The sequence below is a fragment of the Sarcophilus harrisii genome, chromosome 4, assembly GCF_902635505.1.
Source record: "Sarcophilus harrisii chromosome 4, mSarHar1.11, whole genome shotgun sequence".
In the NCBI taxonomy this organism is placed as follows: Eukaryota; Metazoa; Chordata; class Mammalia; order Dasyuromorphia; family Dasyuridae; genus Sarcophilus; species Sarcophilus harrisii.
Window position 1 is genome coordinate 24,007,710 of NC_045429.1, and position 27,398 is coordinate 24,035,107.

The 27,398-nt window shown below is 45.4% G+C and overlaps 1 protein-coding gene across 6 annotated transcripts in view; it reads left to right on the top strand.

The window, feature by feature from the left end:
- TUT4 (terminal uridylyl transferase 4) overlaps window positions 1-27,398 on the top strand; it is a 62,918-nt gene that overhangs the window by 23,967 nt on the left and 11,553 nt on the right. For all 6 annotated transcript variants that reach the window (XM_031969111.1, XM_031969114.1, XM_031969113.1 and 3 more), the window contains 13 exons: window positions 1,220-1,308; window positions 2,310-2,361; window positions 3,763-3,832; window positions 5,295-5,421; window positions 8,187-8,306; window positions 10,459-10,680; window positions 11,128-11,302; window positions 15,995-16,737; window positions 20,718-20,868; window positions 21,648-21,734; window positions 23,319-23,422; window positions 26,837-26,894; window positions 26,979-27,082. In XM_031969111.1, coding sequence (XP_031824971.1) covers window positions 1,220-1,308; window positions 2,310-2,361; window positions 3,763-3,832; window positions 5,295-5,421; window positions 8,187-8,306; window positions 10,459-10,680; window positions 11,128-11,302; window positions 15,995-16,737; window positions 20,718-20,868; window positions 21,648-21,734; window positions 23,319-23,422; window positions 26,837-26,894; window positions 26,979-27,082 — 2,102 coding nt within the window. The remainder of the gene's footprint in view (window positions 1-1,219; window positions 1,309-2,309; window positions 2,362-3,762; window positions 3,833-5,294; window positions 5,422-8,186; window positions 8,307-10,458; window positions 10,681-11,127; window positions 11,303-15,994; window positions 16,738-20,717; window positions 20,869-21,647; window positions 21,735-23,318; window positions 23,423-26,836; window positions 26,895-26,978; window positions 27,083-27,398) is intronic.

The window sequence follows — 27,398 nt, forward strand, 5'->3', positions numbered from 1 at the left end:
AGACGTAAGGGCATTAATGTTGAGGCAAGAAGATAGGCGATCAATTAGGTTTTGACTGGGACAGAGATGTTGAGTTCTCATTGACATTTCTGCTTAAGTAGCGGGTTAAAGTGTTATTTAAAGCATCCCCTCTCCATTGCTTGGGGGTAGCCAGATCCCAGGATGAGAAGTATCAGCACATTTGGTCTTCCTTCTTTGCGAGGCCCTCAGACCTGTGGCACAGGAAAGCTCTGATCAGTCTGCAGGCCCATGGAAATGGCAGCTGAGAAAATCAGTTAAGTTTGGGAAGGCTTATGGCAGAATATTTGCCACCAGGTGATGATTGTTTTTGGCCATGGCAACTCATCAAAGAATCTGCCGAGGCTGGAAGAATTGTGTTGGACATCAGCAGGGCAGGTGCACTCCCATACAGTCCTGCATCTCCCAATAGCTGACCTTTTGTCCTTAAACAGTCTTAAAGACTCGCCTTATAAAAATGTGAAAGAGAAAATCACCGGTACCTTTTTGATTTAGCCAGATCATTTTCAGTCATCATTTGATAACAAGAGCTTTTCTGCTTCAAGAAGAGAATGATAGAAAATCACAGTTTGTGAGAACACCCTGCCTTTCCAAAACGAATCATTGTTCATTCTAGCCTCAGTCATAGAACAGGCTGTCCCACTCATCCTCAGGCTCCCAGATGTGCGCTATCTCTCAGGCTGATCCCCTTGAGATTAATTCTGAGGTGGCACGAGCTGCCCAATTGTCTCCCATTTACCTCTCTTCTAAGATAATATTAGTCATGGCATCTGAGAAGATCCCGATGGCAGCCATTGGCATTTGTGGTTATTAATGACTTGGCTGTACTTCAGCATTGGAAAACTCATCCACCCTGAGTGGACATGGTTTTCCTCCCAGCCCAGATGTGCTGTTCTCTTCTAAGTAGTAAATAGTTTCGGTGCCAGGTGGCCAGAGTCTCCCTGGTGGGTAGCCAAGTGTACACGAATCCTTCTCTTTCCATTCTCTCCCAGTTAAATTGTCAATGAAAATCAAAGTAAAGTCTGAGATTGACAGCTAAGCCTTCCTTGCCTTGGTATCTCGGTCTTGTGGCTGGTCAGAGTTCACCTGTTAGAGAAGGAGAGAAACGGAAAGAGGCACATCTTGGTGGGTTTGTTGTGATTTCTTTAGGGCACTGTCATCTTGTGTGTTTTATGCCTAATGCCCTTCTCTTGTCTTCCAGACTGTTCGCTTAGGCTGTATGGCTCCTCTCTGACTAGGTTTGCTTTTAAAAGCAGTGATGTTAATATAGATGTAAAATTTCCATCCAAGGTAAGTAGCTGTAAAAGTACCTTGTCACTGATCCTCTGAACTCGATCTCTATGCATCCCTTTTGTTCGATATCATTTCCCCCAAAGTAAGAGGACAGTAGTCTCTTTAGGCCTGAGTCCTGCAAGTATTTGTCCGTGCAGATGCTCCTTAACAGAAGAGGCCTGAGTGGGCGCCTCTTCTAGAGCTGACCATTATTATGATAATAGCAACAACTCAGGGTGACAAAAAGCTTTCTTCCCAGCAAACTCTGGGAGTCGGTTAGACTGTTATCCTTTTGGACCCACAGAGGAGGGCTAGAGAGGTAAGTGGTTGACCTACTGACCTTCAGGGGTGTCACTTGGCAGCTGGAGTCTCCTCCTGTGCCTCCTGCCTGCCAAGTGCAGGCCTTTTCATGTTCTTCCTCACTGCCAGGCCTGGGTGCAGTGGAATTTTTTTTTAAATCATTTGTGTGTAAGGATCTCGAATCAGATTATTAAGTCATAAAATGTGCTTTTGAGGTTGGTTCTGACATAACTTGAGTATGTCACAGCCTCTATTCCAGTGGAGTCATCTCTTTCATTAATGACAGTCTAATAAATATTAAATATTAAGACCGACAAGCTTATTGTTTGCAATAGATTTTGGTGGTAAGCCTCTTGGCAGTCTGCTGGTAGTTCTCATGCCAAATCATCCCTAACAAGCATTCAGAGCAGTGACTATCCCCTTTGCTTTTGCAATGAAATTGTAAAATCACTTCTCTTTCTAAGGACTCACAAGTCACCACCTTGTGGTGGTGCTTAAGTACTAGAGCCCACATCATTTGCTAAAGGGTTATTTCTGTTATTGAGATAGATGGTAAATAAAAACATAAAACATATTGATTTTCTTTTCATTTCTGTAATTTTAAATTAAAATGATGGTAATTTTGTATTAAAATGCCCTTTCATGAAGTTGAGTTTACTCTGATGTTCTACCATTTGGACTTGTAAACCTATATTGATTCTACCTTGTAATTTTTTTAGATGAGTCACCCAGATGTTCTGATTCAGGTGCTTGACATATTAAAAAACTGTGGTAAGTTGTTTTTTTTTTTTTTTTTTTTAAATTGGCTTTTTCCAAAGAAGGGTGTGATAGGACATTTTGAGTTTAAATTGCTTATGTAGCTAACAAAATTTAAATGCCTATCCTCAGCACATTTGAGTCATTTATTTCTTTCATTGTATTTATCCTAGGATTTAAGTAGTAGCTATGCTAATTCTTGAAAAGATTATTTCCAACCTAGAAAAGTCAAAAATAAGTAGAATGGAAGCAGTTATATTAAAAGTTTCAACCTCTTTGGGTTTTTTGTTTGTTTATTTTGAATACTATCAAAGCAGAAGTCCTTAGACCAGGACAGAGAACTATTTCTACTTGTAAAAGGGGGGACATAGTGAGAGACTTTGAGAAAAGGGAAATACCAATGGAGTAAATACAGTTTTCTGTGAATTTGGAGATGTTTTATAGCCCTAGTTTAACTGCATTTAAGCATGTACTGAAAACCTCAGATTCGAATCTTGCACACACAATAAACATGCCCCAGATTTCTGATTTGCTCTGGCTCGCAGAAAGATCCTGAAAATTGGTAAGGAATCTGTTTCCAAGCAAGGCCTTATATGCTAATTGGATAGTCTTTGTGTGCCCCAGAACTCAGCATAGATTGTCCCAAAGCAAACTGTGAGTTGTATGTTTGTTTGTTTGTTATTATTATAGCTTTTTATTGACAAAACACGCATGGGTAATTTTTCAACAGTTTCTTGATATAATCATTTTTACATAGACTCTTATGACTTACAGAAAAATGTTAAAAAAAACATAATAGGCAAGTGGGACCCAAACCGATCTGTTTAATCCCCAGACTTACCATGTGCCCCTGTTCAGGATCAAGTTAGAAACGTATTAATCTTCTTCACAAATCATTAGTCCAGATTTCTTCCAGCTTATTCTGACCAGTACTGGCTAGCTTTTGTAAATTGAAAATAAAATAGCAAATCACCCATTTTTGTATATTTGAGGCATTTATTGGGTCTGTAGTGGAAGGTTAAAGGAATGGGATAGGCAGACATTCAATATCCTGTTGATTCTGGGGCCATTGGTAAGACAGGACCTGGATCCATGCAACAGCAAGAATACTAACTGTACAGCAGTGTTAATAACCTGTTCTCATGCAGATGGAAAACTTAAACTATTAACCCATTCATTGTAGGTAGTCACCAGGAGACTCTCGTGGGCTATTGGGTTATTCCTTTGTAAAGTCAGTTTAAGAAAGTCCCAATTCTTACCAGAGAACATGTTTAACAAAATGGAGGGCTCTCTGGGATGGGGAAAACAGTTGATCCTCCCAATGCCAATAATGAAAAAATGAATTATCTGAGAAATGGCATGTTACTTAAATTGTTGATTCCATGGAGCTTACATTTCTTTGTTTTTCCTTATCAGCATTATACTCAGAGGTGGAGTCTGACTTTCATGCCAAAGTTCCTGTTGTCTTTTGCAAAGATGTGAAGAGGTTGGTTGTGATGATGATAGGAAAAAAAAATAGTAATTAGTTTTTCTTTTAAATTAAAGGAATAGTATAGTGAATAAGCAAGTAAGTCTCCCTTTGTGATGTGCTTTTGGATGTAGTTCTTTTTAAAAGGATACACATAAATCTTCAAACCTACACTTGAGTTTGCTGTAATTAGCCAAAACTTTGGTTTGTGATTTTTGATCATCTAACCGGGTATTGATAGGGTGAACTGCCATCTTGAAAATGGAAATTGAGATCAGTATTTAAAAAAAACCCCACTAAAACAAGGCAACTCAAAAATAATAACTCTAAGTGGTCATTGTGAACAGAGTGGGGAGGGAGTAAGAACAGAGGTGTCCAAATACTTTCTTCTTAAAATAAAGTCTTCATTAACTTCCTTGGATTATACTCCCTACTCCCACCCCTACTTTTATTTCATCACCATCCCATTGTGCTTGAAAATAATTTGTGATCTCTAATAGGCTTCTTCAAGGAAAGGCCAGGTAACTCCCTAAAGGTCTAGTTTGGGAGGGAGGGCACAGCAATTTACACACTGTAGCCAAGAGGCTATTCCAGAGAATAATTCAGCTCAGCAAATCTTTATTAAGTGTTTAGTTGTGCTGGCTTCTGTTTGAGACCAAGGGTTCAAAGAGGAAGAATGAGCCAGTTCTTGCCTAGGGGAGAATTTAACATGTTTCCCCAAATGAGCCTGGTGGGAAGGGAAAGGGAGTGATAGCAAAGACTGGGACTGGAGAACACCTCTTCTTGGAAGATTGCCTGGGACGGGGAAGAAGGTTCATATGGGTTGTGATGGCACCGAAGTGAGGTATATACATAACCCCGCTGTATGGACAAATATATGTACATGTGTATACATGTGTGTGTATATGCATAAACATACAAGTGTATATGTGCATAAACATGTATATATATATGCGGGGAGAAAGAGAGGGATATCCTAGGTTAGAGTAAGAAAGATGAATGATGGAGGAAATAATCCTAGACCAATATCCTTTTAGAATCCAGGCTTTTTGTATTTTCCTTGGGATTCTGCTCCTGACTTGGGCGCATGGATTGACTCCCCAGAGTTCTCTGGACCTGAATTTCCTAATCCCAAAAATAGGTACTCGGGCTGCTTCCAGCTATGATGCTCTGCGTCCCCTAAAGACACCATTTAAAACACCACCCCCCTGGAAAGGTGGCTCAGTCCTTGGTAGTATTTAAATTAAAAATGAGTAAGATCTCCATACAAATCGAGTGGGTAATAGAAAGGGCTTCTTTCATTGGGGGTGCCCATTTCCCAGGGCCTTTGCATAGATGCCCTTGGTGAATGGTGGCTTTCAGGGGAATTTCTTATTCTTTGAAATGCTGGAAGTGTAGAAGATAGCTGCAGACTTGGGTGTGATAGGCTGCTCAGGGTGGTAGGTGATTAAAATGAAATTTGTTTCTTTTTTCTCGACAGTGGTTTAATCTGTAAGGTGAGCGCTGGAAATGATGTGGCATGCCTCACAACTGATTTGCTTGCTGCTCTTGGCAAGCTAGAGCCTGTCCTAACCCCCTTGGTGTTAGCTTTTCGCTACTGGGCTAGGGTAAGTGGAATCTGGGAGAAAGTACCTCACTTGTAGAATATACCAGGATTTTTCTTGCACTAACATGGCAGCTAAAGTTCTCTGCTGCCTCTCTGTGGCATGGGGGTGAACTGGCCTGGGTTCTTGAAGTGTCTACCAAGGGAATGGAAGCTCTAGAAGTTCCCACGAGGCTGGAAAAATCTCCAAGGAAAGGCCCAGCCAAAAACTCTTGGTGCACTTTTCAAGGGAAAGGACTGGTCACCAGGTAATGAGTTTTATTGGCAACAGCAACTTTTCTTTAACTGTCTCTTGAGGCAGTGGTGTCCAAGTCAAGAGAAACAGATCCCTGGCCGCTTATTGACTTGGAGAACCAATGTCGTTCACAACATTGTCATATGGCCTTTTTATTTATTTTGTTCAGCATTTCCCCGTTCTAGTTTAATCTGGTTCGCTTTAGTGCACTTTGACACCTTTCTCCTGAGGTGTGGAGGTCCCCAGCCTCATGTATAGAGCAGGCATTTGGGTGACTGGGTGCGGATGTTTGAAGAACATCCCTCTACATGCCGCTTGGGACAAGAATTGGACCGGAGAGTTGGCAGCTTGGGCTCGCCTTGAGTTTCTTGATAAATATGAGATTCCCTTTGAGCCTTCCTATCTTTCATCATCGTCTACCTGCCACAGCCAAATTCCTGCAGCTTTTCAGTCTCTGTTCTCCCTTTACTATACCCTCAAAATAGAACCTGGTCCCTGTTTCATATGGGTGTTTCATTGAATCTTCACTCAGCCTTTGGCACAGTTTCTTTTTTCTTTGATTTTCCCCAAGGAGTCTGTGCTTTGAGGGTCCCTGTAGAGCTTTGAAAGGCTGCTGTCCACCTTGTTTGGATCGTAACAAGGACATGCTGGCCTCTTGTGTTCTTTGAAACAAGCTATCATTTTGTAGCTTTTGTCATCCCGATTTCTTGCCAGTAACTTGTTGGTTGTTGTTTTAATTCTGCTGCCTGGTCTCTGGAGAATATTTTCCCCTTAAGTCTCCCAGACTATGCTTGCACAACTAGTGAAGTAGAAGCAGTTACCTTTAGTTTAAGCCCAGAAAAGCTACAGTGGAGTTTATATTCCTGTCTAACCCAGTGGGATTAGAATGGACTTTTTACTGTGCACTGTGGGACAGAATGAGTCTGACCACTTATCATATCCTGGCAATCTCATTGTCAAAATAGCTGCCTCTTAACCTTCTGGTAGGGGAGAGAAGTCTCTAGATAACACGCCTTTATCTTCTGTGGGTGGGTCTTATCAACAGTTAAAGTCAGGGGAGTTGGTTACCTGTTACTGTTTACTGCTGATTCAAGAATTGGGAGTTCTGGGAGATAGGACAGTCTGCCAATTGGAGTCTGAAAGAGACTCCCTGTAGCAATATTCACTTCTAATTGTTCTCCTGATTAGAGCTTCTGATCCTTTCAGAACCTTGTCTGAAAGAAGGACCCAGAACCCGGCTCTTGTGGGGTGAGAGCCCTGATCTGCCCTGCAAGAGTCACCAAAGGAAGATCGAATCATGGCAACTATTGTTAAATGCAGCCTTATGTTTCTGTTATCACATTTCTTTCAGAACATGGCCCCTTCCGCCTCCTGCAGCCATCCATTTGCCCTTTCCTAGGCATTACTTGTCTTGCCTTCCAGAACTTTTCCATTGTGTGGACACCCCTCCTTTCTGTCTTGTATCAGAGACTTAGCGATAAATTCTCAAAAATAGTTCATTAGTGTACATTGAAGCGTACAGTAAATGGGCAGCAGCCAGATGACTCAGTGGATAGAGTTGCCAGGCCCAGAGTCAGAAAGACAACTCCTCTTCCAGAGTCCAAATCTGGCTTCAGACACTTCCTAGCCAAGTGACCCAGGACAAGTCACCTAACCCTGCTTGCCTCTATTTCCTCATCTCTAAATGAGCTGGAGAAGGAAATGGCCAACCACTCCAGTATCTCTGCCCAGAAAATGCCGAATGGGCCTTCCGAGAGTGTATGTGACTGAAACACCACCCGAATGATAATGTGGTTCCCTCAGGGAGCCGCAACTTCTTGGTGGGTGACCCTACCAGTACCCAATCTCAACCCTTCCCTGACTCGTTCAATGATTTCAAAGGTTGCTGTGGCCAAAACCAGTTGATTACCTGGTTTCCAACCCTCAGGTGATGAGCCTTCTTGCTGCCCTCTGTGGCAAAGCTCCTGTCAGTTTTCTGGCCCCTCCTCAGAGCTTTTGCAGCCGAGAGGTAGGCAGTTCTTCTGGCCCATGGGCACGAGCCCTAGAGAACCCAGAACCACCTCAGCATCATGACGAGACGTCCTGATGAGCAGAACTTTAGTGGAGGCTGGATAGATATATACCTGTATGTGTTTATGTACATGTATACATCTGGTTAGTAACTCTCTGTTAACTAGAATATGCTGGAGAGCGGGAGCCCCATCCCTGAGCCTCCTAAGAACAGCTCACATCTCTATATTTTCTCACTCAGTCCTCATGGCACCTGGGAAAGGTGCAGATGCTGTGAGGGTCTGCCCCCTTTCCAAAATGGCATCCTGAGGTCACCAGCCGGGTGAGCGTCCAGAAGGCTTGGGACCGACTCTTGGTGCTGGGGCTGCCTTCCTAACTCGTTGTTTCTCTTTCATTCTGGATAAACAGGAGTTTACTATGTTCTAGTGCACATTTTCCAAGTTTCTCTGGGCAAGGGTTCCAGAATTTATTTTTTTCCTGAGTAAAAACTTAAGTGGTGTTAATTTCCCTTTTTTGTTTTTCAGTTGTGCCATATTGACTGCCAGGCTGAAGGGGGGATCCCTTCATACTCTTTTGCTTTAATGGTGATGTTTTTTCTTCAACAAAGAAAGCCCCCTCTTCTTCCTTCCTATTTAGGCAGTTGGGTAAGTGTGCACTTGCTCTTGCCTATGTTTAGGGAGGTGGTCCTGGCTGGACTGCCTGAATATGTGCTTATTCTCGCCCCGTTTCCCCTTTCCCCTGGCCCTGCCCCTCAGGTGATGGCTACAGCCACTTGCTTTTGAGCATCATTCTATGTGGAAACCAGGAAAGCTTGGGAAGAGGAGAGAGGAGTCTTTGCCTTTTGAGTGCCCCACAGACAGTAGTGAGAGCGCTTCATTGGATCTCCCAGCAGTGCTGGGAAGCAGGGAAGTTAGCCCCATTTTGAGCAGACTTTTTTTTTATTGGTTTTATTAGGTGGGCCTTGGCCCACAGCTGAGCGCTCCGCTAACTGTGCCACCCACTTGTTTGGTGGAACAAGAATGTGTGAGATGAGGTTGAAAAGGAGGGGCAGTGCCATCCTGTGGGGAGGCTTGAATGCCAGGCATTGGAGTTTATGTGGCGTTTGTTCATCAAAGATATCGAGCTAGAAGAGTTCTTAGAAACCCATTGGTTCTAATGTCCAGCTCTGGGGATAGATTTCAGGAGGGTCTGTGAGCTTGGATTGGAAAAAAAATTACATCTTTATTTTCATTAATTCTAAGTGAAATTTAGCACATCTGTGGATTATTTAAAAGCATGATTCTGAAACTGAAACTGAGTCCTTAAAGGCCCATGGCACCAAAAAAGTGAAGGGCCCCTCTCTTCAGCAGTGTGAGGCCAGAGCGGGGTCCAAAAAAGACATATTCTGGTGGTGATGTCAAGGCTGGAGGAAAAGCACAGGGAGAGAGAGCGGGCAGTGGGCCAGCGGGGGGCCGTGAGGAGGCCCAGCCTCAGCTGAGGAGACAGCAGAATCCAGAGGATGGAAGGGTCAAAGGTAAACTCCAAGGTGCCCAGCTTGGGAGTAGAGGTGAATGGGGGTGTCCCTCACAGAGTAAATGGTCAGGTCAGAAGAATGAGCAGAGAGAGGAGGAAAAGGAGTTCCCCTTTAGGAGGCTTGTCAAGCCATGGCAGAAATGTGGGACAGAAGCTGGTTACCCTTAGTTCTGTTTGTAACCTTCTCTTTTGACAGTTAGCAGAATCAAAAGTAGCATTGGTGGCGTTGACCTCCAGATGGCTAGGGCCTGGAGCTAGTGAGCTAGACAGACAAAAGGGAAACCCCTGTGTGCAGGACGGAATAAATCCTGGAGGAGTATGAACTAGGAGAAGAGGAGTGGCTTGAGGGACCGAAGATCACACAAGCAGACAGTCCTTTTAGTGGGAAAGAATGAAGTAAAAGGATGTAAGATTGTGGGCAAAAAGGAGACCTTTAAAATTCTGGTTCTTAAGAGATTACAAGGTTTAAGATCAACTTGTGTGGCTGAAGTGGGATAGAGAAAACTTTTGTTATAGTTGGAGAAGTTGAGGAGTTGGGTGTTCAGTTTGTCAGAGGGATTGTCAGTATGTTCATCAGAGATCCCCAAGGACAATGTCAGGGCTTACGCTGAAGAGGAGGAAGGTGCTAGAGTCATGGAATAAGCAGAGGGGCTTAGTGATTACAGATGGGAAGGGTGAGGTGCCGGCAGATTGCATGGATGCAGGGGAAAAACCAGTCTGTGAAGGGAGTGGTGAAGGACTGGCCTTGAAGGGGCAGTTTGAAACAAGAGCATCCATATAATTCTTCCTCCTGGCTCTCAGAGGTCAGGGATAATGGGTCAGGAAGGGCCTCCGTGGAAACAGGACAGATTTAATCCGGATTAGCTCAGAGCTCAAAGTCAAATTTAGGAGGTGGATTTTTTGGAGTGTGCACCTCTGAAGTTTTTCTTCTGTGTTGTGGTTCCCTGATTGCGAGCAGGAGCTTCAGAGCAAAGATGTACCCCAAAGCTAGCATCTCCCAGGAAGTGGCTCCTCGGTATGGCTCTTAGAGGTTGAGTGCTTGTGTTTGCATTTTTCCCACTTTTTCCTTCTAATCTATAAGCTCTCTTCACTTTCAGTCTTCCTCAGTTACTGGCCCAAAACTCTGCCCATAGTTCTTAAATGTTGTCAAATGAATAGATACTATCAGTATTCAATGACGTGTATTCATTTGCAGGTTTTTTCCTTTGAGAGATAAAATTTTCTGTTAAACTAAGGTCCTTTTAAATTCCTGAACTTGACTGACTCCTAATATTTCTGTTTTAGATTGAAGGCTTTGACTCAAAACGAGTCGATGACCACCAGCTGAAGGGCATCGAAGACGAAAAATTTGTGAAGTGGGAATACAAACCTATGCCCAGTGGGCCCGGGAAGAACTCAGGTGCCTCTGAGAATAAAACAAAAGCCGATCAGAGAAGTGGCACCAAGAAGCCTACCAGCTCAGAAACAGACTCCCAGAATGGTGCTGCCAAGGAGAGACACGGCAAGGTGAGCCTTCCCCACATCCGCGTAGGCTTGGGGGTACCTGCTCCAGCTTGCTCTTTCCTGGCTAGGCTTTCTAAGTCCTAAGGGGCGATTTCTTATGGGTTACATGCTCCCGTGTGGGTTTGGATTTGTTTTTTAAGCATTAACTTACTTTAAATTAGTAGCCACTGTAAGAGTCATAGTTTCATTGGCTTGGGTGCTCCCCCGTAACAACTAATTAGTGACAGAGACAGAATTAGACACCATGTTGCAGACCTTCTGTGCCCTCTTGTTCAGTACATTCTTGCCAATGATTTCCCATAAATCCTCCCTGGAGGATCCGCCAGATGTGTCCTTTAGACATTCAGGGTTACCCATCCATGACCATGGGGCTCTCAGTCTTTTCTGGAGTGTGTCAAAGTGTTCATTGCAGCCAGGCTTATGTGACAACAAATATCTTTTCTCTTCCAGTCTCCTTTAGCGTTGGAAATACCAAATCAGGTATCCCTGGGACAGTTGTGGTTAGAGCTGTTAAAGTTTTACACACTGGAATTTGCTTTGGAGGAATATGTCATAAGCGTACGGGTACAAGAACTCTTAACACGAGAGAACAAAAACTGGCCTAAAAGGCGAATAGCCATTGAAGGTGGGATGATGTGTGTTCTTTCCTTTAGAAAGTTTCATTTCTGTGTCACTTCTCGTCTGTTTTCTACTGCAGCATTGTGAACTCCTCAGTGTCTGTGCCATGCTTTGTGTGCCACAAGGTCACCATGTCATGTTGTCATCGGTCCGTTTAACACGTGACCCGGGGAGGTCTCGCCCGCAGTTGTGCTTTGTGTCCGAAAGGTACCCATCTGATAGATGAGTGCCCCTGACGTTGCTGGGTTCTGGACAGCGATCTGCTCCGGGTCTCTCTCTCACACACACACACACATCCCCACACCCCCTAGAAGTAGGAGGTGTGGCCCAGTGGGGAGTGACCAGCCAGCATTGGGGGAGGGAGTTTGGCCACCACCAGCACTCTATATTTGGTCCCAATCAAAATGATGATGATGATGATGATCGTGGCGGAGGCCTAGAGCTTCCATCTCCTAGTCTGCTCCTGCTGCTGAGCTCTCCTGCCCTGCAGAGCATACAGGCTCCTCCTCGAGTAGTGCTCACTCATAGGAGAGTGGGCCAAGTGGGAAATTGAGAGGGAGGAGGAAATGGGTTTGAGCCCTGCCTTAACAGCTGTGTCACCACGAGCCAGTCACTTCCTCTTGGAACTGAGGGAGAGTAGATGCTCTCCTCCTCGTAGAGCTGTAGTGAAGAGCTCACGAGCTCCAAGGGAACACCCGCTGTCCGAGAGCTCAGCAGAGCTGGGGCTGAAATCGTTTGCCTCTTCTAGGCCTTTGTAAAATGAAGAGGTCTCTTATGCGAATTCTGTGAGATTGTTTACAATGGGACTCTTCCAAATTTGTAAAAATCTGTCTGGTTGAATTGTTTTATATTCTCTTGCCTTCCAGTTGTCTACTTAAATAGTAGACCAAATATTTGCTAAATGTGACTTAGATGTAGAAAAATTATACTTGATGATAACCCTCCAAAAATATAGTCTCAAGAACATAATGAAAATATGAAGTCCATTAGACTTAATTAATAGAACAGCTTAAAAAGTCTACATTCAGAAGTTAGAACTCCATAGCATTTCTTTAAACTTAGAGTAGGTAATTGGATCATGGTCTATAATTTTAAGTATTTTTTTTTCTCCGTTTACTTATTTTAACAGAGCCTTACATTTCCTCACTGTTAGGCTGGCACCTATTACTTTCTGCCCTTCTGGCCCTGGTCACCCATTCACCCAGATGAGCTTTTCACATGCTCTCATAGAGGAAATATGTACTGATTGCAGCATAAGGACTCCCCATTAGAGAGCATTTTAATGTTTACAAAAGGCTTCCTCACAGACAGTCGTTCGGAATTGAAGTCTTACCCATCCCCATTTTAAAGACAGAGAAGCTGAGATGAGAGCAGGGCTTTGCCGACTTAGGCCAACTGCTCATCCAATCCAGTGTACTGCAGTGATTGGGACCCCTGACCCTTTACTTCCTCCCCTTTTGCAGCCAGAATAAAGAATCAGGAAGGACAAGGAAGAGTTGTCAGGGATCTCTGAGCTTAACTGCTGGGCTCAGGAAGATTTCTTGTCTCAGTTGCCAAGACCAGAGGCCTCTTCCCTGGATTCTTTTGCCTCTTAAGCCTGAGAAAGTTCATCCTGTCTTTTGATGTTGGTTTTGGGAAAGAATATTGTTTATCTTTAAGTATTAAAAAGAACCTCTTTACCCATTGCTTTTCTCCATTCTGTTCATGAATAGTGTTTCTAGAAAAGTGAAAATAAGGTCACTTCTTTTAAAAAATTATATAAGGTCATAGAGATTATCATGGAGAAGGACTTTATGACTAATGTGGCTAATTTAGAGATGAGGGAACAGAGGCCCAGACAAGAAGGGGAGGGTTCCTTGCCTACGGTCATCCAGCAGGCTCTGGGATGCCAGTGCTTCTCTGTGTCTGTGCCAGAATGCCAGGGGTGGAGGTGATTGCAGCTTTATAGGGATTAACACTAGTATTAGCTCTAATTCAAGTATAGCACATGCTGGCCGCATCTTGCATGCATCGAGGACTCTTTCAGGTTGCCATCCCAAGCCCTCAGGATTTTGTAAAGAAGAAGGGGTGCAGTGGAACACCTGCTCTGGGACTCTGGTCAAGTCACTTCCTCCCTTGGACACTCAGTTTCTTTATTGGTGAAGTCTTAAACCAGATGATCTCTCAGACTGCCCTTTGCAGCTGAAGCTCCCACGGACCTAAATGCAGTGTCCTTAAGGAGAAGCTGCAGGTGGGCTCTTCTGCCCGCGGCTGTGGCCCGCCCGACTTGCTGGTTCTTGTTTCTCTCTTTGGTACTGACCGAGTTTGTAAGTTTAGTTTTAATCAGTGCTCCTCCTTCTCGGAGTCTGAACATTGAAGCTTCAAAGAAGGAGCAACAAGTGGGGAGCAGAAGCACGGGGGTCTCTAGGGAGATCAGCAGTCCTATGTGCCGCCATATCAGCAGCCATCTTTGTTTGTTTTCCTGTAGAAAGAATAATCTTAACAAATAGCAAATAAAAGGAGGAATGAAATCTCCATTAAAACCTTAAACCTTGAACATTTCACATTTTACTGTTGCTGTTTTGACACAGCCAACTGTGTATATTGTCATTCTGACTTTGGTTTTCTTTGCATCACTTCATATAATGGTGCATTTACAGTTTTTTTGTCCTCGTCACATGTCATTTTTATGATGAAATAATATTCCATAATGTTAATATGCCACACTTTAGCCATTCCATATAACTAAATTATTGAACATAGTGTCTATTACAAATAAAGTGACTGTGAATGATTCTGTAGAGAGGTTCCCCCCCCCCCCCTTTAATAGCATCCTTAGAATATCAGTTCCAGTCACATTGTATGTTTTATGAGTTCTTGCTTATTGGCAGATTGTCCCACTTCATAATTACATTAACAGTCTTGGAAGGTGATTCTTCCCCCACAGCCCCATCCATGTGAAATCTTACTGCCTTTAACCTATTTTTTGAGAGGCAGTACAGTGTAGGAGGTAGAATGCTGGACTTGGTTTAGATTCACCTCTGACCCTTAAATTCACAAGCAAGCTGTGTGGCTGTGAAATCTTCCTGGGCCTTCGACACCTTTCTTAGACCATAAGCTGGAGATGGCTTTTGAAGTGTGTTGGTAGAGGGAGTTCCCCCACCACGGAATCACAGGTCTATCTGTGACGTTTCAGTATAAATGACCTTTGTCCGTTGTATGGTTATATTGGAGAGTACCTTATCGTTGTTTTAACTGGCATTTCTCTGATTATCAGAGAATTGGAACAGTGTTTGAAACTATGATTAATGATTTCTTTCTCCACCCCACCCCCCAAAAAAGTTCAATGCACTGAAGAAAGGTCATCACTTGTAAATTCATATTAGTTCCAAATGTCACATTTTTATCAGAAGTATTTACTGCACTCCTCCTCCTCATGTTCTGTTTTGGATCCACTTGTTTTTGTTGTGTAAAACCTTTTCTTAAAACACCAGTTCCCCATAGAGTTCCTCTATGCTACCTCCTGTATACAACCAGGTAAGCAAAGCTAGCCAGTAGAGAGCTTGATTCTGACTTGGGTGTATATGTGCACATCCCCTCCCCTCTTGGACCCCCAAAAGGAAGGAAGCACTTCCAGAATCAGTCACCTGAAATCAGTATTGGCCAGCTGATAGAAATTGGGGGAGAACACGATGTGTTTTAGTGTTTTCTTAATTTACTCTGGCTGTATTGTTCTCATGTGACTTGTTTGGCCCCATCTCAAGTCACACATAGTTTTATTTCTGAAAACTCTTCTCTTTTTTTGCCATTCTTTATGGAGTATATAGTTATATAATGTACTTGCTGTGAAATCTAGTCTAGGTTTACTTATGTAACATAAAACTAGTTAGATTCCATTACAGTCATATAGCATATAGCATATAGCAGTTTGTTGAGCTGTACCATATAATTTTCCCCAATCATTTGATGACTTTTTATGCTACTTGCAGTGGATAAATGTCATTCTTTTTTCTAATCATCTTTATCCTAAGGCTGGTTTAGGAAAAAAGCTTAGATGGTTGAAGTTTTAGGAATCTCTCTCTAAAGTGTGACTCTAAATTCATTTTTCACTATGGGGCATCCGGATCCTTCTTCTTGGGGTCCTCCAAGAATAGGTTCCAGTTCATGTTATCTGGCCCTGGGATGGGGTCTTCTACTCTGTGGCCTGGACTTCTTTTCCAGTTTTTCACATACTCCCCGCCTTGATTCTAAACCCGTGGTCCTTTTTGTCAGTGCTGTCCATCTTCCACCTCTCCACGACTTAGTCCAGACGGCATCTCATAGGATCCTAGGGTTAGAGATGAGCACATGAGGGATCCCCTTAAGCACTCCTTTCTTTTTGCACACGACAAGACTTGGGGAAGTGACTTGTCTGTGGTCACACAGCTCGGCAGCTAGCAAAGACAGGATTCAAACCCAGTGCTCGTTGCCGGAGGCTCCGAGCGTCCCGTGGTGCCTCCCGGCTCTTCCTGGGCCCCCCGCTGTGAAGGAGCATCGCTTGGTTCTGCTTGCACGTTTCATTGTCCTTTGTCTGGTTCTTCGTGTATGGGCCTTCCTCCCTGCTCCGTGGGCACAGGACCAGGCCTTACTGTGAGCTGAGAGAGTTAAGAGCTAAGGCTTGGATTTTGAAGTGCCATTTAGAAACACGTATTAACATGCTGGCCTTTTTCTTTTCCACTAGACCCTTTTGCACTCAAGAGGAATGTTGCACGGAGTTTGAATAGCCAGATGGTGTTTGAATATATCCTGGAGAGGTTCAGGACAGCCTATAAATATTTTGCTTGTCCTCAGAGTAAAGACGGGAATAAGTGTAAGGTGGATTCCAGGAAGAAGGAGAGGGGGAAAATGAACAGCAAGAAGCCCGCAAAATCTGGAGACGTGGGCGCCAGCGGTTGCCCTCTCCAGGGGGAGAGTGTGGAGAAGACCAAGCCAGGAAGTAGGTGTGGAGCACACACTTGTCAGTCCGATGAATGTAATGAGCCGGAATGCGCATCCCCCAGATGTAGGAAGGACGTGGGCCGCCTGGGAAAGAAACTGGACGCAGCCGACTCCAGCTACGACGAGGACGCTCGGGAACCTGGGACTGCAAATGACGGCGACGAGCTGGAGCCAAAATCCTTGGAAGAGCAGCCCGATGTGGAGCCTCCGGAGCCCTGCTCGAAAGAGGAGGTCAGCCGCCAGTGTCGCTGCCATGAGCACCGGTCACGGGACCCAGACGCCGTCAGTGACCCAGAGGGGACCCCACTCAGGCCAGACCTGGACACAAAGTGTTTGCCACCGGCTTCCTGCACTGACACTGACACCTCAGCTACCTCTCCCCACTGCCAAGCTCCGGCAGAGGCCTCTGACCTTAAGGACGAAGACCAGCCCTGCCCTCCCGAAATGCACTATGTGTTTGATAAGTTTATTTTGACTTCTGGCAAGGTAGGACCCGTTCCCTGGTCACTGGTGGTGCCCTAGTGGCTCTCTCCTCACAGTCTGTCCCTAGCTGGTCATTAGCCTCTCTCCCTGGTGCTGCCACTGCTTTGGAACCACACGGCATTGTCCCCGCTCATTTACCCGACAAATGAGTCCTGCTGTTTGCATTTCGAGGGATAGTCGCTTCTTTAAAAAAGTCATTTTGTTACCATGAGTTCTGGAGGAAGTTTCAGTGCAAACCATTGGGCTTTCCTTTCTCAGATCTCAGAGAACTGAGTCAGTTTATCTCATGGCACTCAACTTGGCAAAATCAGGCAGCCCCTAACGTCGTGCTTACTCTCCCTAAGTGACATCGTTTTCCTTTTTTTTTTTTTTCCCACCATGATAAAAGGATATTGCATATTCATAGAGCATTTAAAGCTTTCTTGTTGGTTTATGGTTGGTAATACCCCCAAGTGGTCATGTGGGGAGAGCAGGACTAGAAACCAGAGCTTTTTGGTAGTTAAATCTTAGCTTTCAAACTTAGTTTGAGGGTTCGAGGGTATTTCAAACTTGCCCAGTTGCCTCAGTTTTTCTCTCTGTAAACAAAGGACAGTCTTTGAAAAGGAATAGTCTGAAAAATGAAGTGCCTTTTGCAGGAGAAACATAATCACTGGTACCTAGATAGATTGTATTTAGAGCCACAAGCCACCCAAATCCTGACTCTGAGGGATCTCAGGCAATTGTGGGGTACAGATGAGTCTTCCTCATCCATAAATGGGTCAGTTAGACTCGATGGTCCTCCAGGGACCCTTGACCTGAAATTTATGATGCTGTGATCCAGTAATAAATTCTGTCATCAGAAACTTGCTCAGTGCCTAGAAATCCTGTTGAAAGTAAACTTTTTAGTCAGCTCATTCTGTACTATTCCATTTATTCAATAAGCATCTATTAAGCAGCTATACTAAGTGCTAGGCACTGTGCACCAGGCTCTATGCTAAGTTCCGGGGATACAAAAAAGACAAAATATATAGTTCAGACCTCAAGGAGCTTATAGTCTAATGAGGCATCATCAGGTATCTGTCAGACCAGCTGTATGTAGGATAGAGGTGGAAAGGCACTGGAATTAAGAGAGATTAGCATAGGCTCGTTGCCGAAAGATTGTAGTTGGGGCTCAAAGGCAGTCAGGCAGAGATGAGGAGGGAGAGAGTTCTTGGCATTGCAGCGTAGCCAGGAGGATCAGAGTCTGCGGCGGGGACTGCCCCTGTGCTTTAGTGAAATCGTTGTGGTGGCAGTGGCTGAGGAGAGACCCCCAGCAGCTGGCGCAGTTGTACCGAGCAAGGGCCAACCCCCAGCTGGGGGCAGCCTCAGACCAGGGAAGGGAGCGAGATGGAGAGCTGCAGCCAAGGGCAAGTCAGCTGGCCTTGGGCGGTGCCCCCTGCAGGAATAGGGAAGGTCCCAGAAGGGAGAAAGCGAGCGCTTTCTGTTGTGAACGTGCTGACTTGGAGCTGTCGGCTGGACCCCCGGAGTGAGGCAGCTGAGGGATGGGGGTGGGAAAGGCAGAGGCAGAATTTATAGCCACAGAGCTGGTGCCTTCACCAGGGGAAGTAGCATCGAGGCAGAGGGGGGAGCCCAAGCTAGAAGCCTGGGGGGCCCTCCAGGAGCAGGAGCCAGCAAAGGGCCCAGAGAAGGAGCCGTTAGAGGGAGCAGGAGAACAAGAGAGTGACCAGCAGTGGGGGAGGCTGCAGGGAATGGAGAAAAGGCTGCTCTTTGGTAAGATGTCAGTTTTGGTGAAATGGTGTGGTCAGATTGGAGGAGGGAGAGAAAGTGGAGGCTCCTTGTTGGTGTGCTTTCCCACTGGTTCAGAAGAGATACAGAATGAGGGTTCACGGGGATGGGAGGGTCAAGTTGGGGGTGGGGGGAGCTGTGTGGAGGTAGTGGGGAAGGAGCCAGGAGAGAGAAGATTAAATAAGTGAGAAAGTGGGGGTGAGAATGAGATGGAAAGGGCCAAGCTGTGCAGGTACAAGGGGCAGCCTTGGGGAAGAGGAAGAAGACTGCTTGTCTGACAATGGGATGAAGGAGAAAAGGGCAGAGGAGTGACGGGAAAAGAGGGAGCCCATGACCACTCTTTCTATAAAATGTAAGGCAAGGTTTTCCATTGACAGTGGGGGAGGGGAAGCCTGAAGAGGGATGAGAAGGTTTAGAAGAGTTTGGGGGCCTGGGAAAGGGCCTTGACAAGGGAGAGGTGGTAGGATTGCCGTGCAGTGGGGAGGGCCCACCTGAGGTCATGTAACAAACACAAACTGAGTGGATCCGGTTCCACCTTCATTCAGCAGCATGTGTTATAAGAGAGAAGCTCACAAGTGGGAGAGTGATCCAAGGCAGAGGGGAGCAAGAGAAGAGGACAGTGTAGAGTTGACCTGGTTTCCCAAGAGGTCAAGATGGAGAGAAGAGAGAGTGGCTAATGCTGAGGAGATGGCCCAGGAGAGAGTTGTGAGCGATCCAGTTCAGATGAAGAGTAGGGTCCTGTAAGGGGGGAGGTAAAAGGTAGATAGGGAAAGGAGAAAAACCAATAGATTATTATTTCTTCATCTATAAAATTAAGAAGTTGGACTCCCCTTGGCACTAAAATTTAAATTTAAAAAATGTGAAGGCAATCCTTGGATCTATTCGCTAAAGAGAGTTTGTCATACAATGGAAAAGGTTTCTCTGGGTGTAATTTTCCTGGAAGGTGCAGAAACAGCTGGGGCAGAAACAGCCTGGTAGGTGGGTGGAATGATGACTTTACTCGAGATCCAGAACACCGTTTCCATGTATCGCTATGGGGAGCTGCTTGGAAGTCATGCTCTCATTGGGCTGCTGTACCTCCTAGTTAATTGGGACTTCAATGGGGATTTTTTTCCTCCTCTGGTTTTATTAACTTGTCTTACATGCACTAATTTTTCAAATGCATTTAAACTCCCAAGTAGCAAATTAAGAATAAAGGTGCATAGTATTTTGCCAAGTCGGATTACTCCAGATGTTGAATATGTAACTAAAGTACAATTACCATGAGCTATAATTCATGTATGATAAAATAGACATCGTGTAAGCTAAATAGATTCTTAAGGAAAACAAGGACATTATTGTCTAGTGACAAACTATTACACTTTTCTTCCTCCATCCTTAAGTACCACATGGAGTGCAATGACAAGGGATGGATTGCTTGAGGAAGTGTGATAATAGAAAGGAGGACAGTCTTGATATAAATCTCTTATTTAACAGTAAGTGTAAATACTTAGTGCTTAGCACATAGTAAGCACTCTATGTTAGCTGCTATTGTCATTATTATTGCTTTGATTTACTTTTGGGGGTGGGTGAGGGTACAATTTTTGCACTTTGATTTGCCAGCCCCTTGTCTAAGACCCAGAGAAGGAGACGGTTGGGTACTGTGTACCCCGACCCTCTGTCCTCACTAGCTCTTTCACTACAAAGGATGATATCATGGGGAGCCCATTACTTTAAAGTAGTCTTATTTCATTAGTTACCAGAATATTATAGACAGTGACTTTTTACTTCAGCTGGTTGATTGATCAGCTCTTTATTTAGAGTTAATAAAGACACTTGAATTATCTGTGCCCTTTGATTTTTCTTTAAGGAATACTATTTTCTGGACCCCTTTTTGAGTCATTTAGTTACTTAATATACATTCTACTACTTGTCTATCAGCAGCTTTGAAAAAAAAAAGGAGATGGAAGCTATTGGCTTGGGATTTTTTAAAAAAATTCATTCTGATTCTTAGTCATATATACGTACATACATACATACATATATACATATATAAACATATATGTATATATGTATGTATGTGTGTTTCCTCAGCTGTTTAGTACAATTAAAGCTGAAGTGTTCCTTTGGACCCATCTCTGAGGAATTCCTGTGGCTGGGAAATGATATTCCAAAGGCTTAGTAGCTTTTCTCCCTCTTTTGTGTTTGTATGTGCGTGTGTGTATATGTTTCCTCTTCAGCCTCCAACTATAGTATGCAGCATCTGCAAGCGAGATGGGCATTCCAAAAACGACTGCCCGGATGATTTCAAGAAAATTGATCTCAAACCGCTACCACCAATGACATACCGATTTCGGGATATACTTGATCTAGTGTGTAAAAAATGCTTTGGTGAGTACATTTTCATGAGAAATGGGTAGAACCGACCCTTCCCACTTTTCCCCTCCCACATAGTTCAATAGAGGCTCGCAAGTAGTAGTTTGTGGGCTCAAGAAGAAGCCCAGGAGTCCAGCTCAGCTAGTACGTTAACAGATAGAGGACTGCCGGAGATTAACAAAACTTAGTGTGCATGCGTTGGCTAGTCAGCAAATGTTTAAGGCTATTGAGTTCCTCTCATATAAGTGCTATCAGATAAAGGAAGGAAAAAGTTTGTCCTTTTGGAAGAATTTCCCATCTAGCCTGAAAACAAGAGCCAGAGAACAATACCATTATGAAAGATAGTTAAGTGATGGGTCCATTTGAGAATACTATTAGGGAGGGAAAGTGTCTGAGGTTTGAGGGTTGAGCAAGGAAGACTTAAAGGAAGGGCAGATTTTGGCCCTTGCCCTTGAATGGGGAAGGAAGGCCTACTTGCAGCTGCATGAGCAAGAAGCAGGATCAGATCTATCCCCCTCTGTTTGGGGGATAGGGAAATGTCAGGCCTGGCTGCAGGGAGGAAGGCTTGTGCTGAGAAGCAGATGAGTTCAGTTGGGTGTGATGTGAGGACCTGGGTAGGTGATGGGCTGGAGGGGAAAGAGGAAATGCTGTGATATCATTTTCTGTTTGCCCCTGGTCCTAAACCTTCATAGAAAATGAAAAATTGGAGCAACATAGATGTTTTAGGTTAAAAAAAAAAAAAAATCAAATGTTTTATCGTATTTCATTGTTTTTAACTTTTCTTTCCCTCTTAGATGAATTATCACCTCCATTTTCTGAACAACAAAGCAGGGAGCAAATTTTAGCCAGTTTGGAAAGGTTTATTCAAAAAGAATATAATGGTATGTTGTTTAGATTTGCCACTCACTGTTTTGATTTTTTCCAGTGAACTGTCTTGAATACATAAGGGCACATTGTCACATTTGGAGAGAGACTTGTCCATTGGGACGCTAGTGATGAGGAATCGGCTCTTAGCTTAGTTCATATTCTATGCCTTGAGATGTTTGTGTGGGAGGTGTTGGTGGAACTTGGGTCCCAAGGTCTTTCCCAGTGATCAGTCGGTACATTAAGCACCTACTGTGTGCAGGCCTCCCCGGGGATCCACTCGGTCTCAATAATGTCCCTTGCGGCTCCCCCCAAGCCTCTGGGACCTCCTATTTAACAAGGGCATCTGAAATCTGGTGCAAGTGTTTGGCAAAGTGAAGTTAAATCAAGACATCCTGGTAGTTTTTGAAAGAGCTCTCAGGTCTGGCCCAAGAGGCCTTAGAGTTCAAATTCTGATTGCTTTTTCCCTTGGCCAATAGGCCCATGGCCTCTGGGCCTGTTGCACTAGAGTCTCTTAAGGGCTCTTCCCACTCTCATTCTTTGGTATAATGGAGGCAAACCTCACCCAGCTGATAAACACTTTCACTGAGATAAACTGCTTACTTTCTGGAGAAATTCACCCGTGGTTTGCCAAGGGTGATGCTTAGCAGATCAGTGATTTTTCAAGCCTCAACAAGAATGGATTAACCTCTCATTCTACAGAAGGAGTTGAGTTGCTGCTAGTAGGAACAAGTTCAATGATGATTTTCTTCAAAAAAAAGAAATTAGTCTATTGAAAGAATGCAATTTGTCCTTCAGAAACAACCTCAACTTAAATCTCTGCTTTTCTGTGATAGAATTTTTTTAAAAAAACAGTAGGTACGATGACACGTTTCAAAAATAATTAATTCCGGCCAAGAATATGCTAGGCATTTAGATTGAAAAAGGACAATTCCTCTACCCCAAGAGCTAATTAGGAGAAGAGATTATAAAGATCCCCACATATGGGATAAAAAGCAAGTGAACAACCGGAAGAGGTCCAGGAGGGGTTGTCGAAGGCAACAGAGCAGCTTCAGGAGGCTTCCTGGAGGAGTGGGTACAGTCCATAGCTCAGCCCATGTTCCTCCCTGCTCTGCCGCACTGTCTTGGGGAGGGGAGGGAGCCTTGGGGGAGCTTCTCTGCAGCTCTAAGAACACAAAGAAAGTTAGTGATGAGCGACCCAGCCTGGAATGTCGCCAGGTTCTCCCAGCTGCCCGAGAGATGCTTGGGAACAAGCTCTGCTAAATTATCACCAGGGCTGCCCTGTGGGGCCTGGCACTCCCTACTCTGGGGAAGGTAGCTCTCTTCTCCCGCTGTCCCACTGAGGGACAGGAGGCGCAGGAGCAAACTCAGCCTTCCCAGCTGGCCCTCCTTACGACCCATTCTGACCTGCCCTCTGGGCCCCCCCTTAGCTTCATGATTTCTCATTCAGTTTCCATGTCAGGCCTGACAGCATCTTGTTGGATGTTGCTGCCTTTTGTCATACAAGAGTTTCACCCACTCTTCCCTATTAATCCTACTTTTTCGAGTGACTGGAACTGGGTACACAGTACTTACACATTTTGGTTTCTTCTTCTGATTAGAAAAGGCCAGACTTTGCTTATTTGGTTCCTCGAAGAATGGATTTGGATTCCGTGACAGCGATCTCGATATCTGCATGACGCTCGATGGCCATGAAAATGCTGAGGTATCCCTGAGTCTCGGGGGGCGGTTTGTGTTGCCATAAGAAGCTCTTGTGCCCATCAGTTCAAAAGAATTCACCAAACATTTGTTAAACTCCCCTAGTGTGACTCCCTGAGGCTGGGTAAAGACATCCCACACTACGGGCCTGGTTCTCCAGAATTTAGGAGGGGCAGTAAGTAGCGAAGGGTGTTCAGCACAAGGAATAGAGGGCAGGAAGCAAAAGCGTCCCGATGGTCCGCAGGCCCAGCATACGGGGCTGCTAGCGTCTTGAAGAAAGAGTGGCCATTTGGGCTGGATCTGGAAAGACAATGTGAGTCTAGGGCCTGAAGAGCTTTAAAAGCTAAGCAGAACTTTTCCATTTGGTTCTAGAGGTAGTAGGGAGCATAGAAGTTTATTGGGTAGGATAGATTACATTATCTCTCCTGCCTCTAGATATTTGTATGTTGATTTGTCCATCGGAATGTGTATTGCCAGAGGGTGGAGACCCAAGTTTTTTGCCTTTCTCTGTATCCTCAGCCCTTAATAAATACTTGTTGACTGATCGATTTACTGACTCACACAAACCCCCATATCCCCCTGCCTCTTAGTTGGGGTCTCTGTTTCAAATCTTTCTCCTCTTGGCCCGCTGCCACAGCAGTTTTCCTAAAGCCCACATCTGACCGTGCCCCTCTCCTACTTAGGAAGCATCAGTAGCTCCTTGTTACCTCTGAAACTAAATATTCCCCCTTCTCAGAACTCCTTCTTCGCCCTGTTGTTATGGAGACCAGACACCAGAGCATGTGTAAGATGCTGTCTCGGCGCTAGCTCTTGTTACCATCTTTTTTAAAACGTCTATTTTGGTGTAAATTGTAAAGAGCACATGATAATCATTGGCAGAGTGGTGTCCGTTACAGGTAGAAGAGGTAAATAAGTAAACACACAAGTTGTAGGGTCGTATCCACACAGAAGGTTGAAGACCCCTGCTCCAGGGAGAGGCAGTGAGGTCTGAGCTCTGTGACCTGGGATTGTGAGCCGAGAAGGGGCTGGAGGCCGAAGGTGTTGGAAAAGTGGCAGTGAGCACATGCATTGACGGAGTGGCAGCAGACACTGAGGGCATAAGGATGGAGGTGCCCCAGATCGTGGCAACAGGAGGGTGTCCGGCTGAGGTGACCACAGGACCTTACATCTACTAAAAATCCAGGCAGATTCTAGCTAAAGCCTGGGTGTGGTCTCACAGTGCCTCATAAAGGGCTTGTCAGAGGTGTGAGTGGAGTCTGTCATCTGGGCCACTTCTTTGTGCCACATTCCTAGCCGGGCAAGAACCGAGCTTCCATCCATCCAGGTTTTCAGCTGGAGCTGCCTCGGGCCATCAGGAGCCATCAGGACCACAGCACTATTTGATGTGGCCCCGCAGTTGGAGAAGTGGCTGCCCTTTCCCCCTTTCATCAAGTCCCAGCCCTGGGAAGGAGCCCACTGGCTTCAAGTTTGGGAGAGGGGCCAGAGACATGGTCCAGCAATCCCTGGGCAGACTGGCCCTTTATGCTTGAGAAAGTCTCCCCCTTCTGTGGACCCCTCAGGGTCAGAGCTGACCCTGCCAAAAGCTGCCCTGCTTTGGGGGCACTCCTGCCTTCCCCTTTCATTGGGTCCCAAAGAGCTGTTTCCCATTTCATCTGGTCCCAAGGAGCTGTTTCCCATTCTGGGAGAGGCTGCAGGCTGGCAGTGATCCCACCTACGCCCACTTCTGGGCTGCCTGCTTCCCATCCACATCATGGCAGGGAAGGAGTTGACAGAGGGGGCCTCGGGTTTAGTTTTCTAATCCAAGAAAAGATTGTCCTCAGAGCTGTTTTTACCAGAAGATGTGATGTATTTTTAGTCACTCTTTCTGAATTTGCTTCCTAAAGCAAAGCTAAGGAGAAGGGGAGAGAGGCTGTTCAGAGTCGTTATGAAGGAGAGAGGGAAGGGGCTCGGGAGGCAGGGTTGGTGCTGCTTCCAAAGGACTCTGGGTCTCCGTGTGACAGCAATTTTCATCAGGGTGAAGGACTGGGCATTCCTTCTGGAGGTGATCCCATGATCTCGACTAAGAAAAGGGGAAATTGGCTCATTCTAAAACAGATTACTGGTAGGGATGAATGGTTATGCAGTTGAACGCTTTTTACTCCTGGTTCTGGAATCAGAACCTCGTGGAGAACCTCATTATGCAGCTTAGCAGCTTGTGGAACCGAAGGACAGTTAGCCTATTGATGATCCAGGGGCTGTCCCATGCCTGGCAGTGACCTTGAGGATGTTGTCCACTCAGCGTCTTGCCTGCTTTCAAGGACCTTGGCATGCAGCCCATCCCCCGATCAAGCCGGCAGCAGAGCACATTGTCTTGATTGGCGATTGGTTCCTGGAGGCCGAGGCCGAGGCAGAGGCTTAGTGCACCGTGCGCAGCATGGAGCGGGGCCTCAGTCAGTGGGTACAGGCCTCTGAGGCGCCCCTTTTTAGTCTGTGGATTATTGGGCACAGCACGTGCTGGGATGTGTCCGAGCATAAATAGCCCCACAAATAGTCCACGTTTAGACAGGCAGGTGGAACCTTACCTGGCCTTGGATCCAGGGAGACTGAGCTCTGCCACCCTGCTGGCTGGGTGATCCCCAGGGGCTGGTGCTGACCTGGGGCATGTGGGCGTGCCCATGAAGTCACAGGTCCTGGGGCTGCCCTACTTCTGTGTGTGTGCATATTAGCAAACACTTATTAAGCACCTACTCTCTGCCTTTAGGAGGATCAGAGAAAGGCAGAAGCTACCCAGGTCACTGCCTCCTGTGAGTGAACTCCCTGCCATGACCATGAATGTGGGGAGTCTTTACGGGGTTCACTGGCGGGCCTCTCAGCAGGGGGGGGGCCACAGGGCTCCCTGTGCAGCAGCCAGTGGCAGGGGGCTCAGAACTGAGTCTTGCAAAGAATCAGGGAGGTGGAGGCTTCTAAGCATGAGGGATCCTATACATGCTTCATGGGGATGCTGTTCATGGTCCCCTGGCTATTCAGTCTCTGAGGCAGAATGGGCCCCTGGCCAGACTGATGCCTGGCTGCCCCTGGACAGGCAGTGCTGTCACAGAGGGATCACAGGGTCACGTGACAGTTTCCCGTCATCGGACGGTTGGGAAGCTCGCAGCCAGGTCTAAAAGCCTGTGTCCCTAACTGCGTTCGTGCTGCCTCTCCCTTTCTCGAAACTGAGGGCTGAAATGGATGCAGTCCTCCATTCGCTCTCCAAATGAGTGCGCTTTTGCCCACTGCATATGGCACCAGTTAGGCATTGGAGCTCAGGATTGTCCACACTAGATCAGTACATTGGGTAGTTTGGATGGATAAGGATCAATGTTAAAAATTGATCATCTTTTTTTCTTTTTTTTTTCTTTTTTTTTTTTTTTTTTTTTTTTTTTTTTTTTTTTTTTTTTTTTAGAAATTAAACTGTAAGGAAATAATTGAAGGTTTGGCAAAAATTCTTAAGCGACATCCAGGTATGGGTTTTAAATTTGGGCTCTGAGTGTATTGTTTGTGTGGTGAACATGATCTCCCACACTAAATCCTGTTTTATTTATTAGGTTTAAAAAACATCTTGCCTATAACTACTGCCAAAGTGCCTATTGTAAAATTTGAACACAGGCGGAGTGGACTGGAAGGAGACATCAGCTTATACAATACCTTGGTAAGTTTTGAGCCTAGGCCACAAGCTCTGCCCCTGGCCCATTGTCACCATCTCCCTCTTAGGACCTAGGAGGAGGGACCCCCAAATTATTGGTGCTGACCCGAAGGCCGAGATAGGATCTGGGGAGAGACCTGCTCGTTTTTGTGGCGGTTGCTTCTTCCTCCAGCTAAGTCCTGGGAAAGTAACGGCTTCCTCTTAGACAAAGGGCCACCCGGGGCCCCCAAGCAGCTTGTATTCTTTTTACTGGTGACTCAGATGAGGCCCGAGTTAGAACAGTTAATAACTAGCTCAGCAGCTGAGTTGAGCTGCTAGGATC